Here is a 13,310-nt window from a genome sequence, read left to right as displayed (position 1 = left end):
GGGATCTTACATCAACCTCGTCACCAAGTACTTCTTGTGCCAGTTGCTTATAGACTGCACCCTTTTCCTTGGCGTCCTTCTTTAAGACTAGGATCATTTCACCAATCCTAGTTCGCCTTATGCTTCGCACGTCTGCGCCCAATGGCGATAGCTTCTCTGTGCTTGGCATCGCCTTCAGAACCTCGGCGTATATTGCTTCCTCCGTTTTGATAACGAGGGCTTCGCCTAAATTCCTACGTTTCGCTGTTTTCGGTTTAGCGATCTCCTTGGGCTCCGTTTTCGGTTTCCTCTGTTTTTTCTTATTTCCAACTCGTATCCACGGGTTGCTGTTGCCTTGCGCCCGTGGTTCCTGTGGATGCACTGCCTGGTTCCGGTTAACCCGTGGCTCCTTTTTCTTGGCTTTCTTGGCCTAAGGATTGGTGTTGGCCTCTCCTTTGTTGCCATGTCCTCTTGATCGCGGGGCTTGGCTCGTGCCAGCTTTTCCGCTTTGGAGGACGGCCGCGTAGGTCACTTTTCCCTTAGCAACCATACGTCTTTTCGCCACGTATTCATCCCCGGAAGCTTCCCTCTTCCGCATCGCGTATCGAATAATATCATCAGATATATTCGCGTTGCCTGTGAAGGAAAACACTTCGGTCTGACACGACCTAGTGTCTTTTTGGCCTTCTACCTTGCCCAGTTGTTCCTTGGCTTTCTCGTAGTCCTGCTTTGCAGCTAGGACTGATTAGGCTTAAGGCGATCTTGATGAAGACAAACTGATCTTCTTGAAGAACGTGATAAGATTCGTTCGTTTTATTCAAGAGAAGCACATTTTGACGTTTGTTTATTTACACTTTTCGTTTTTGGAGAAAAGCGTTTATGCTAGATTCTGTTACGGTATGAAATTTAAAGCTACAAAACGACTAAAGGTAAGTATTTCCAGCTGTGGAACTTCTTAATAAGGCCCTGATGTTGAGCAGGGAAAGCAATCGGACATTTAACCACATCCAGAAGTCCACCTTGCAAGGACGTGTCCGGTGGTCCAGTTCCGCTCCTATATCATGGCCAAGGGGAGGAAGACCACTGGAACTGGTTGTTTGCGTTATTAGTAAGTTGTGCGCCGTGAGTTCAACAACGTCTTCCGTGAAGAACAGATCGAAAATCAACGCAAGGCGCTCCCGTAACCGATAAAAAACTTTACTCTGGCAAAATTTACTCTGGCAGGGTGTTTATTAATTGACAGAAATAAATTTTCAGGTTGCTTCCTTGTTCCACAAATCAATTCCAGGTTCAAAAATAATAAATTATAAGCGGACAATTAATTTTGAATAACTAAGAAATCATTTTTAAACGTTGTTATTAAACAGGTTCAAAATTCTTGAACAAAAATATTTAATTTTAAATTTGAAAATATTTTCGATTGAAATATCATTTTAGTTATCTAAAATCGTTCTAAATACGTTTTGGGCAATGATTTATTTTTATTCGCAAATCTATGAATTTTGGTTTTTGATTTTTATAATTTTTATTTTTGAACATTTATATCCTTTTTCAAAAAAAAAAATCAAGTTTTATCGGTACTTCTAAAAATAATAAATTTTTAATATTTTTCTGAAAATATTTTTATTTTCTGTGTAATTAACGGAAAAACAGTTTTGAAATTATTTTAGTACCACCAAGCTCTTCTTCTGCGATAGGTTGATAGTAGAAAAATATAAAAGGAACGGTTTTTATATTACACGTCAAATAAACCCAAGGCATTTGTAGGTTACATAAGAATACAATTTTTCAAACAATTTTCAAAAATAAAGACAAGTTTCAAAAGTCATAAAAATCTTTTCTCATATGCGTGTTATGAGTCAAGGTTTGAGCCAAAAATAAAATCATTTTGATTTCCGAGCTACGAAAAATACACAAAATTCCAAAGTGTACCCCGTCTAAAGGCGGTGTTGGGTATTGGAGGGTTAACCCCTCTACCGGCAGCTTCATTTTTTACCGCTAAAATAAAATTCAAATCACGATATTTTTTGTTTTTCGATATTTTTGCACCATTTTTTCACAAGATCTCAAAAAACCTCTTCTAGTTTAAGAATCCGTGTCGATATTAATCATTGAAGATCAAGTTTTGAAGATATTCCGATGTTCTTTGGTGGACCGACATTCTCCATATAAAATGTCTTTGTCGGTCATTTTGTTTTTGGTCAATGTATCAACAACAACAAAAATATGTGTGCTATACAATGTCAGGTAATAAGGAGCTCTTATGAAAAAAAATCAAATAAATCGGTTCAGTATTCTTGGAGAAATCTGAAATCTACAATATAAGTTTTTTTAGTCTTTTCGAGATCTTTATTTGTCCAGCGTGGTACCATAAACATAATTGCTCATTACTCAAAACGGCTGCCCCAAATTGCTTCAGTTTTTTCACAACATAGGGAGCCGGATCCTATTCTTGGCACTTTTGATTCACTTCGGCAGTGGATTTTTTTGAAAGCTACCGAGCTCATATTTGGCCACATTATGCGTCGTACTGTAGCGCTTCTTATTGCAAAATTTCAGATGGTTCGACTGATAAAAACCCTCCATGCCAAAGTGAATCACGGAAGTAACTTGAATTTCAACATATATTTTTGAATAATTTTTCCAAATCGGGTTTAAAAGTAATAACAATTTAACTAAAGTGAAATTTTCGCCGACAAATTGAAAATTATCTATTTTAAAATCTAAGAGCCCTACACAAAAATTGTTTTCAGCAAACTTGTTCATCTTTTTTTTAAAATCTACAACTTTGCTGAAGATACCATGAAGGTATTCCTTCAATATGTTTAGTTTCGTCAATTATAAAAAAATTCCAATAAATTCACTTTAGTCACTGCTTTTAAACTCGTGATTGGAAAAATAACTCAAAAATATATGTTAAAATTCAAGTTATTTCTGAGGAATTGTGAAAATTTCGTTGAAATCGGTCCATAAATGACTCAGATAAAACCCACTAAAGTTGATCATTTTGTATGGAAAATCGAAAAAGTGTCAAATGTTTTGTCCAATACTGTATAATTTGCAGTTGGATTAAATGGACAAATAGATGTGATATTTGCAAAAAAGTTACGTCATGGACGCGGAAGATAACCTAAATTCAATTAGAGACTCAATAATCACGTGGTCCTCTTTCGCAAAGCGCACCTCTTTCGGAAGTATTAGATGCCTATCCAAACGCAACGCTTTCTATTGTATATGCAATGCAGAGCCCGAGAGCGCATTATTTATTAGGTACCGTGAACGTACCATATTTGACGCGGCTAAGAAAATTCTAAATTCAAACACTTGTCAAATCGTCGAACTCTTCCCGATTTTGTTGAAATTTGAACATATGCTAGCTCAACTATTATAGAATTAAGGAAAAATCAGTAAAAAAATGTCAAACCTTTTTTTCTTCATGTTTAATTGACTTTTTGTGGAACACATTATGTTCCTTAATTGACGCATCAATTCTTCAATGTGCCTAATTTGACGCACTATGTTCCTTATTTGACGCACTTACAAATAATTGCTAAAGTTTGAAATATACAAGAGTCTCCTCAGTATTCAATAGTTCAATTAATTGAAAAAAGCGCTTTAGAATGGACATAAAAGTTAGAACCTTTGGAAAAAGTTTTGAATGACGTAATCCGGTAGTACTTTTGCTATGCGCTTAGTTAGTGTAGAAAATAAAACCGGCGATTGAGTTCAATCCATAGTTAAGCATTATTGTTTAGTTTAATGTATTTTCGTCGCGATATCAGACAAGGGAAAGGTTTGAAAACTACGTTGCGCTGGAACGGGTAAGGTAGTTGCTAAAATGAGGCCAAATTGGTCAAAAACTAGAACGAAAACAATCGGTTCCAAAAATAACCGTTTGAGAATCTTCGTAACTTATAACACGTGAACTACGCCTACTTGTTCCAAGTTCTATGTCACCCTTATGGACCGCGGGACAAATATGCGTAGAACCAACGACAGTATGGGCCTCGAAATAGATCGAGAACCATATATGGGGTCTTACATTAAGTACGTCATGTTATTAGGGGGAAGGAGATGTTCTGTAAGATGTGACGAATGATACAAGTTTTGGAAGGCTCCATATAAAAAGTGTGACGTAGGGAGGATGGGCGGGGCTTTTGTAGAAAATGGTATGATTTTGTGACACGTATCTCATGGACACCCCCCTATTGTATAAATTATACGAAACAAACCATTGAACCTACACCTCACCTCCTGGCGCATTTATTGAAGCTTCCTTGAAACATTAGGGGGCGTCCATAAACTGTGATAAATTGTACAATTTTCAACCCCTCTCAACCTTGGCCACATTTATTTTATGAAAAGTGCGAATATTTTGTATGAATCGTAGCGCTTCCCTGAACCTCCTCCTCTTCCTAAAACGTGACGTAATCAATGGATGACCCTTTACATGTGATTACATAAAGCATTGGGTTGTTCTGCGGACGGATTTTTTGAATGCAAGCACCATAAATACTTCTTTTCATATTTTCGATTCAACAAAACATGCTGAACAAAATAGCAAATAATTAGGAACATTGTGTGCCTAATTTGACGCACAAGATTTTCATACAAAAATATGTCTTAAACATTAAAAATAGAAAAATTTAGGCGTCTATTTATGAATAAAAGAATATTAATGACTGTTGTTGACGATGTTGCTGTAAAACAGCACAATATTTTCATGAAAATTGATTAACAGTATTTAGCACATTCACTAAGGAATGAAAAAATTGACGCACTTGTCGGATAAATTTTCAAATAATTTTTATTTTTTGCTAATTATTAATCAAATATAAACTTTTTTTGATTGAAATCTTACAATAATATGTAAATGAAGATTGAGGAATAAATTTTCGAATGCTACAAATGAACTAGAATTAATTTATAATAAAATTAATTAGAAAATGCGTCAAGTTTGGACCCGCGTCAAATATGGTACGTTCACGGTATTGAAAGACCACACACTACTCGCCAACGACGTGTAGGAATAAAATAAACCCCTCTGTGCGGTCCTCAGCCTCCTGCCCAGCAACTCCTATCTCTACCTCCTCGCAATACTGGCCGGGGTACAAGCAACCTTAGGGAAGATCGTGTAACCAACCCCGGTGGGAACTTAAGTCATATGCTGACATGGAAGGAGGGGTTTGCTTCTACCTGGAGCGTCTGTACTCCATGTTAGGAGCGGCTCACAACAGCGTCTGTTCCCCATGTCTGGGGCGGCTGATCATCGCCGGAGTGCTAGAGAAGCACTTAAAGCTAAACTGTGCACTATAGCCCTTATAACATTCAGGGGGAATGGTCCTCTGGAAATCTAGGGGGTTGGTGTCAGGCAAGCCAGCCGTAAGAATCAAGCAACAAATAATCAACGAGAGAATACGAACCGGGACAATCGGCGAAGATCACAGCGACGTAAAGGGCCTAGCGATTGGAAGCTCGGTATTTGGAACTGTAAACCTCTCAACTTCATCGGGAGCACACGCATACTCGCCGACGTGCTGAAGAACGGCGGATTCGGCGTCGTAGCGTTGCAAGAAGTGTGTTGGAAGGGATCAATGGTGCGAACGTTTAGAGGTTACCATACCATCTAACAGAGCTGTGGCAACACACACGAGCTGGGAACAGCTTTTATGGGATGATGGGTGATATGCAGGGGCGCGTGATCGGGTGGTGGCCGTTGAGAATCAAAGGCCGGTTTTTCAACTTCAGTATAATAAACGTGCACAGTCCTCACTCCGGATGCACTGTTGATGATAAAGACGCTTTTTACGCGCAGCTCGAATGCGAGTACGACAGCTGCCCAAGCCACAACGTCAAAATCATCATAGGAGCTCAACGCTCAGGTTGAACAGGAGGAGGAGTTCAGACAGACTATAGAAAAATTCAGCGCCCACCGGCTGACGAACGAAAACGGCTTACGACTAATAGATTTCGCCGCCTCCAAGAATATGGCCATTCGTGGCACTTACTTCCTGCACAGCCTTCCATACCGATACACCTGGAGATCACCACACCAGACATAATCACAAATCGACCACGTTCTGATTGATGGACGGCACTTCTCTAACATTATCGACGTCAGGACCTATCGTGGCGCTAACATCGACTCTGACCACTATCTGGTGATGGTTAAACTGCAGCCAAAACTCTCCATCGTCAACAACGTACGGTACCGACGGCCGCCCCGGTATGACCTAGAGCGGCTTAAGCAACCGGATGTCGCAACTGCTACGCGCAGCACCTCGAGACTGCATTACCGGAAGAGGGTGAGCTGCATGAAGCCCCTCTTGAGGACTGGTGGAGAACAGTAAAAGCAGCCATCAACAATGCAACTGACAGCAACGTCGGGTACTTGGGACGGAGTCGACGGAACGATTGGTTCGACGAGGAATGTAGGCAGATTCTGGAGGAGAAGAATGCAGCGCGGGCGGTCATGCTGCAGTAAGGGACCCGGCAGAACGTGGAACGTTATAGACGGAAACGGGAACAGCAGACTCGCCTCTTTCGGGAGAAAAAACGCAGCCTGAAGGAGATGGAGTGCGAGGAGATGGAACAGCTGAGCCGGTTTCAAGAAACACGTAAGTTCTATCAGAAGCTCAACGCATCCCGCAACGGTTTCGCGCCGCGAACCGAGACGTGCAGGGATAAGGATGGGAGCATCTTGACGGATGGACGCGAGGTAATCGAAAGGTGGAAGCAGCACTTCGACGAACACCTGAATGACGCCAACAGCACAAGTAATGAAGGACGGGACAACGGAGGAAATGCCTTAGTCAGTACTGCGGGCGATGGAAACCAACCAGCCCCCACTTTGTGGGAGGTTAAGGATGCCATTCACCAGCTCAAGAACAATAAAGCTACTGGTAAGGATGGTATAGGAGCTGAACTCATAAGATAGAACCGGAGAGGCTGGTCATTTGCCTGCACCGGATGACAGGCACAATCTGGGAAGCAGAACAGCTAACGGAGGAGTGAAGGAAGTGGTAGTATGCCCCAACTACAAGATAGGCGACAAGTTAGATTATGAGGACTTCCAAGCCATCACCATTCTAAATGCGGCCTACAAAGTATTATCCCAGAGCATCTTCCGTCGTCTGTCACCTGTAGTAAACGAGTTCGTAAGAAGATCAGATTTTTACTGTACGACAAATTCTCCAAAACTGTCGTGAATACCAGGTCCCAACGCATCACCTTTTCATCGATTTCAAGGCGGCATACAATATTATCGACCGCTTAGAGCTATGGAAAATCATGGACGAGAACAACTTTCCCGGGAAGCTCACGAGACTGATAAGAGCGACGCTGGAAGGAGTGCAAAATTGTGTGAAGGTTTCGTTTGGATCCCGCCGGGGACTACGACAAGGTGATGGACTTTCGTGCCTGTTGTTCAATATTGCGCTAGAAGGTATTATGCGGAGAGGCAGGCTTAACACCCGGGGTACGATTTTCACGAGATCTAGTCAATTTGTTTGGCAGACCTGTACACCCACCTGAAACGCGAGGCAGCGAAGGTGGACTGGTGGTGAATGCGACCAAGACAATACACATGCTAGTTGGTGGAGCCAAGCGCGATAGTGCTCGCCTAGGTAGCAGTGTTACGATAGACGGGGATACGTTCGAGCTGGTCGACGAGTTCGTCTACCTTGCATCCTTGCTGACGGCTGACAATAACGTTAGCCGTAAAATACGGAGGCGCATCATCACTGGAAGTCGGACCTTCTATGGCCTCCACAAGAAGCTGCGGTCAAAAAAGATTCACATCCGCACCTAATGTACCATGTACAAAACGCTCATAAGGCCGGTTGTCCTCGAAGTAGTATCTAGAAGGTGGCCAAAGCGGGACAGAAGCGAGGATGGAGAGATGCGGCCACAAACCGAGTATTGTGGCGTGAAATCGTTGACTCAGTTAGATTTTAACTAAATAAATGAATGAATGTAGTTTTTACTTACCGGAAAGAACCTCTGTGTTGGTCTCAACAACAACCGTGCGGAAACACACTCGATTGTTGGCCTCCTTCCACATGTCAATCCGCAGCGTCTGTCCTGGCAACACCGGCTTCGAGAACCGGACCTTAGCTGCCTTGAACAGGCTTGAGTCATCGTTACCATATCGTTTGAGAACGGCCTTCACGGAAATTCCCATAGTGCACAGGCCGTGTAGGATCGGAGTTTTGTACCCGGCAATGGCCGAGAAGCTCGGATCGATGTGCATCGGGTTCAAATCACCGGACAACCTGTACAAAGCGGCTTGGTCGCGGCTAGTCTTAATTTGCACTGATGCGTCCGGAGATCGTTTCGGATTTGGCATCAGGGCTTTCACTTCGGAGCTTGCCTTCGATTTGCCATTGAAGTTGCCCACTCCGACAACGAAGGTGCTGCTTTGACCCCGTGCAACCAAGGTGCCGTTCTCGTCAAACGATTCAGACTGCGTTACGACCAGGGCGCCGGATTTCTTATCTAGTACATCGATTACGGTGCTTGTGGTGGTCAACACGCCATCCGTTGGAACCGAATCGAACAACTCGATGTACTGTTCTCCATGCAGAATCTGTAAATGTAAATGAGTTTGGTTGGTATTTAATAATTCTTCGAAATACCGCATATCTATCAATAACTATTTGGAAAAGTTATGTTGAACGGATGATGACAAATCTGAAATTGAAGTGAACTGATTTTGCTTTTATAGACATATGAAAAGCATTCGATAGTGTTTGACATGAAGGCTTGATTGTAAAATTAAAAAAAAAAAAAACATTATTTTTGCTGCACACATTGTAGAATAATCCAAAGTTATTAAGATCAATTCCAGATGAGCCTTTAGTATTTAAGAATTATTTTTGAAATGATTTTTGAAATGCTACAGAGGTTTTGTGCCGTTTTGAGAAAGATTTCAAAAAGAAAACACTCAAAGGAGTTTTCCCTTTTACAAGTTAAACTGCAAGATAATACAGTGATACCTCCATGAGTCGATGTTCCATGACTCGATATCGACTCATGGAACCATACTAAAAACATAATTTCATGGTTACTATGATGGTCCCTAGAAGCAGCTTTCCAAAGAATTGCTGTTCCATGACTCGATATTTCCATGCGTCGATGGTCCCTTCAATATCGACTCATGGAGGTTTCACTGTAATAATAAAATCTGTCAAATCGTACACTTCAGTATGTGACTTCAGGTTAATTAGCAGAACTCTAGTCTGAAAGACTTCCTGTGGCACAAAACACCTCTATACCTATAAGAGATGAATGTCATGCTTGAAATGATACTATGAAATAAAGAAATTTAAAGATAACGCATAGGTACTCACGTTTGTTAGGTCAAATTGGGCATGTGGAATGGCTTTGGCTGTAAGATCTGATCCCATCACCGACAGCAGTCCGGGAAGGATGAAGAACGTGGGTAGCACTGAGAACTCCGGGTGATTCTCATACAGGAAACGAAGGTCGCTTTCATCGGTGACAGTCGCACCGACTCCCAGCGCATAGAGAATGACATCTTTGTAGTTGAACTTGTACGTTTCAGTAACGGAATTTTCAGCCGACTTTCCTTCGCGTAACTTCTCCAGCACTTCGACCAAAGATAGGCTGGCTTCACCGATGGCATTCAGGTGCTTCGCTTCGGACATGTCAGTCACTTTATCCCAAACGTTACGCACATACTCTGGAGTTACGTCCTCATCGATGGAAGTGCGCAAAACACTGCCTTTTCCCCGCACGAAATGTACCTTCGTTGCCCAACCGGCTGCGCTCTCGATGATGGCTCCGTTGTCCTCGCAGGATTCGTGGCACAGATATGCAACAACCGGAGCGATCAATTTTGGTTCTAGAAGGTAAAGATGTGGACGAGGCTTAGTGAGCATATTAAGCATATTGTTACAAATAAATGTTTAGTATGCAGTTTTAACAAAGACATGTTTTAATGTTTTAATGTATTAATGTATTTTTTATCGTACACTTCTTGTATGATTTTCAAAGTGAACATCTCAGCGAGGCATGATGAAAAAGTTAAGATTTGTAAGATCAAATCAACATCTAGTGATAGTGTTTTAAAATGATCTAGTCTTAGTTGAACGTTCTATAAAAAGTTGACATGGGACTGTTAAGCGAATGTGGACAGTATATTGATTGATTGATTCACGCGTACCTGGAACTACGGTATTATTGAACTTGCCTAAGACTTTCCTTCGCAAGGTTTATGGTATAGCCTTTCATAAAATCCTTGGGTGAAAAAACATGTTTCAAGGTTTGCACTGAACAAGTCCAAAAGTTTGTTTTTGATAGTTGAGAAAAGTATTGTATATTGCATTACAAGGATTTAAGGCCCTGCCAACCAACCGTAAAAATACACTATCACAGGAACGTCAATGATAGAATACGAACCAGAACAATCGGCAAACACCACAGCGACGGAAATGGACTAGCGATTGGAAACTCGGTACGTGGAACTGCAAATGTCTCAACTTCATCGGAAGCACACGCGTACTCTCCGATGTACTGAAGATCGGCGGTTTCGGCATCGTAGCGCTGCAGGAAGTGTGCTGGACAGGATCGATGGGGTGAACGTTTAGAGGTAATCATACCATCTACCAGAGCTGCGGCAACACACGTGAGCTGGGAGTTTTTATAGTGATGGGTGATATGAAATAGCGCGTGATCGGGTGGTGGCCGATCAACGAAAGAATGTGCAAGTTGAGGCTCAAAGGCCGATTCTACTATCCGTCGTCAACAATGTACGGTATCGACGCCCGCCTCGGTATAACCTATCGCGACTGGCCCAACCGAGCATTGCCGTCGAAAACGCGCAGCATCTCGAGGTAGAATTGCCAGAAGAGGCGAGCTTGGCGAAGCCCCTCTTGAGGACCACAAAAGCAGCCATCAACACAACGAAGCCGAGAGCATCGTCGGGGGTACGTGCAAAGGAGGACATGTAACGATTGGTTCGACGAAGAAAGCAGGCAGGTTTTAGAGGAGAAGGGCTGCAATGCTGCAGCAAGGAACGCGACAGAACGTGGAGCGATATAAAAGGAAAAGAAAGCAGCAAACCCGCCTATTCCGGGACAAAATGTGAAGAAATGGAGCAGCTGCAACGTTCACAAGAAACGCGAAGGTTCTACGAGAAGTTTAACGCATCCCAAAAAAGCTTCGTGCCGCGAGCCAAAATGTGTAGGGATAAGGATGGTAGCATCTTGACGGACGGACGTGAGGTGATTGAAAGGTGGAAGCAGCACCCCGATGAACACCAGAATAACACGGAAAACACAGGCGCAGAGGGTCACGACGGCGGAGGAAGTGACTACGTCAGCTCGGAGGATGAAGGAAACCAACCTGCTCCCACATGGAGGGAACTTAACGATGCTATCAACCAGCTCAAGAACAACAAGGCAGCTGGTAAGGATGGTATTGGACCTGAGCTCATTAAAATGGGCTAGGAGAGGTTGGTCACCTATCTGCACCGGCTGCTTGTCAGAATCTGGGAAACGGAACAACTGCCGGAGGAGTGGAAGCAAAGGGTCTTATGCCCCATCTAGAAGAAGAGTGACACACTGGAATATGAAAACTATCGTGCGATCACTATCCTGAATGCCGCCTCCAAAGTGCTATCCCAGATTATCTTCCGTCGTCTATCACCAATAGCAAATGAGCTTGTGGGAAGTTATCAAGCTGGTTTCATCAACGGCCCCCCGACGACGGACCAAATATTCGCTGTACGCTTCCTCAAGAAATTACTCGAAGTATTTCCCAATAGTATGATAGTATTAGTAGTTTTATTATATTATCTAGAATGAAAATTTGGAATTTTTCAGGCATTTTTCTACATATTTTTTTACACATAAGCAATAATTTCACCCAGGGGAAAAAATCCTCAAAAAGCTCAGAAGCCGGCTCAGTCGCGGGGCTGGGCCGTCCAGGAAAGTGAATATACTGATCCGTAATACCTAAGATAAAAACAAAGTGCGCCTAACCTCACCACAACAAATCGATGCTATGCTTGGAAGTTCGCTAGTAATCCCAGAGTATCCATATAGCGGACCCGAACCAATTCCGGCAGCTCCAGTTAGCTATCCGGCTCGCTTCTTCTTCTTCTTCTTCTTGGCATTAACGTCCCTACTGGGACAGAGCCGGCTTCTCAGCTTAGTGTTCTTATGATCACTTCCACAGTTATTAACTGAGAGCTTTCTTTGCCAAAGTTGCCATTTTCGCATTCGTATATCGTGTGGCAGGCACGATGATACTCTATGCCCAGGGAAGTCAAGGAAATTTTCTTTACGAAAAGATCCTGGACCGACCGGGAATTGAACCCAGACACCTTCAGCATGGCGTTGCTTTGTAGCCGCGGACTATAACCACTCGGCTAAGGAAGGCCCCTCGCAACCGATAATTCCGTCCACCAATAATGCGGCTCTACCCCATTTAACATAACGCCATTTGGCATAATGGCCATATAGCATAACGGCCATTTGGCATAATTTGAAGAATACATTTCCAAATATTATTTTTCGTAATGTTGGACTCACTAACGATCTGCTTAAAACAAATGGGTGTCATCTTCTACTCTAGAAAATAGAATTGGATCACTTACAAATTCCGACCGGCGCGTTCCATGTTACGCTTGTAGCTGTTAGTACTTAGCTCGCTTCAATCAATTTTATAATGCTCTCTGAATGCCTGTCTTCACTTATTTATGATGAAGCATTAACTTGGTTTTTGAATGTGGCTTGGGTGCCACGATTATGTCATAGCTGCAAACGCAGTAATATGAAACCGTCCAGCCTAGCCTCAACATTAAATTAAAAATTCCTTTTTTATTTATAAGGGCCCAGAAAATAAGTATGAAGAACAGCCAATGTTGTAAAGAAGGAAAAGCTCAAGAGAGATGCTTTGCCTTAAATACTTCGAAAATCACCATGAGACTCGATTAATAATTCAGTAGAGTAATTCGCATATTGTTGAACGGGCAATCTCCCCTATTGCTGAACATTCCGTGTATTCCTTATGATGAGTTCTTTAATTAGCCAGCATTTATGCTGTTCAACAATTGGCGAATTACCCCAATAGAGATTTTGCCTTCTTTCAAACATAAGCTGTTCTTTAGGGTGCGGCTTATTTTTCAAAAGTTCTCAAAACCAAAAATTCGTGTGCTCTACTAAATTTAAATCACATTAAAAAAGAAACCTCAAAATCTGAGCCAAAAATATTAACTTTTAGAGGTGGCGCAAGCGTCTTGAATGTGAATTTTCATGTTAGAAAAAACGACTTTCAGCGAAGTACTTATAACTTTGTTATTTTTC

General features: G+C 42.2%; 1 protein-coding gene across 2 annotated transcripts in view; it reads right to left on the bottom strand.

Annotated features, from left to right (window-relative positions):
- The window catches only part of LOC5568633 (peroxisomal multifunctional enzyme type 2), a 48,599-nt gene that overhangs the window by 14,310 nt on the left and 20,979 nt on the right, over positions 1–13,310 (bottom strand). For both annotated transcript variants that reach the window (XM_021844623.1, XM_001652416.2), the window contains exons 3-4: positions 9,330–9,844; positions 7,969–8,566 (exon numbers count right to left, since the gene is read on the bottom strand). In XM_021844623.1, the coding sequence (XP_021700315.1) occupies positions 7,969–8,566; positions 9,330–9,844 (1,113 nt within the window). The remainder of the gene's footprint in view (positions 1–7,968; positions 8,567–9,329; positions 9,845–13,310) is intronic.

This window comes from Aedes aegypti, chromosome 2 (genome assembly GCF_002204515.2).
Source record: "Aedes aegypti strain LVP_AGWG chromosome 2, AaegL5.0 Primary Assembly, whole genome shotgun sequence".
Lineage (NCBI taxonomy): Eukaryota > Metazoa > Arthropoda > Insecta > Diptera > Culicidae > Aedes > Aedes aegypti.
This window is presented reverse-complemented; position numbering and strand designations above follow the sequence as displayed.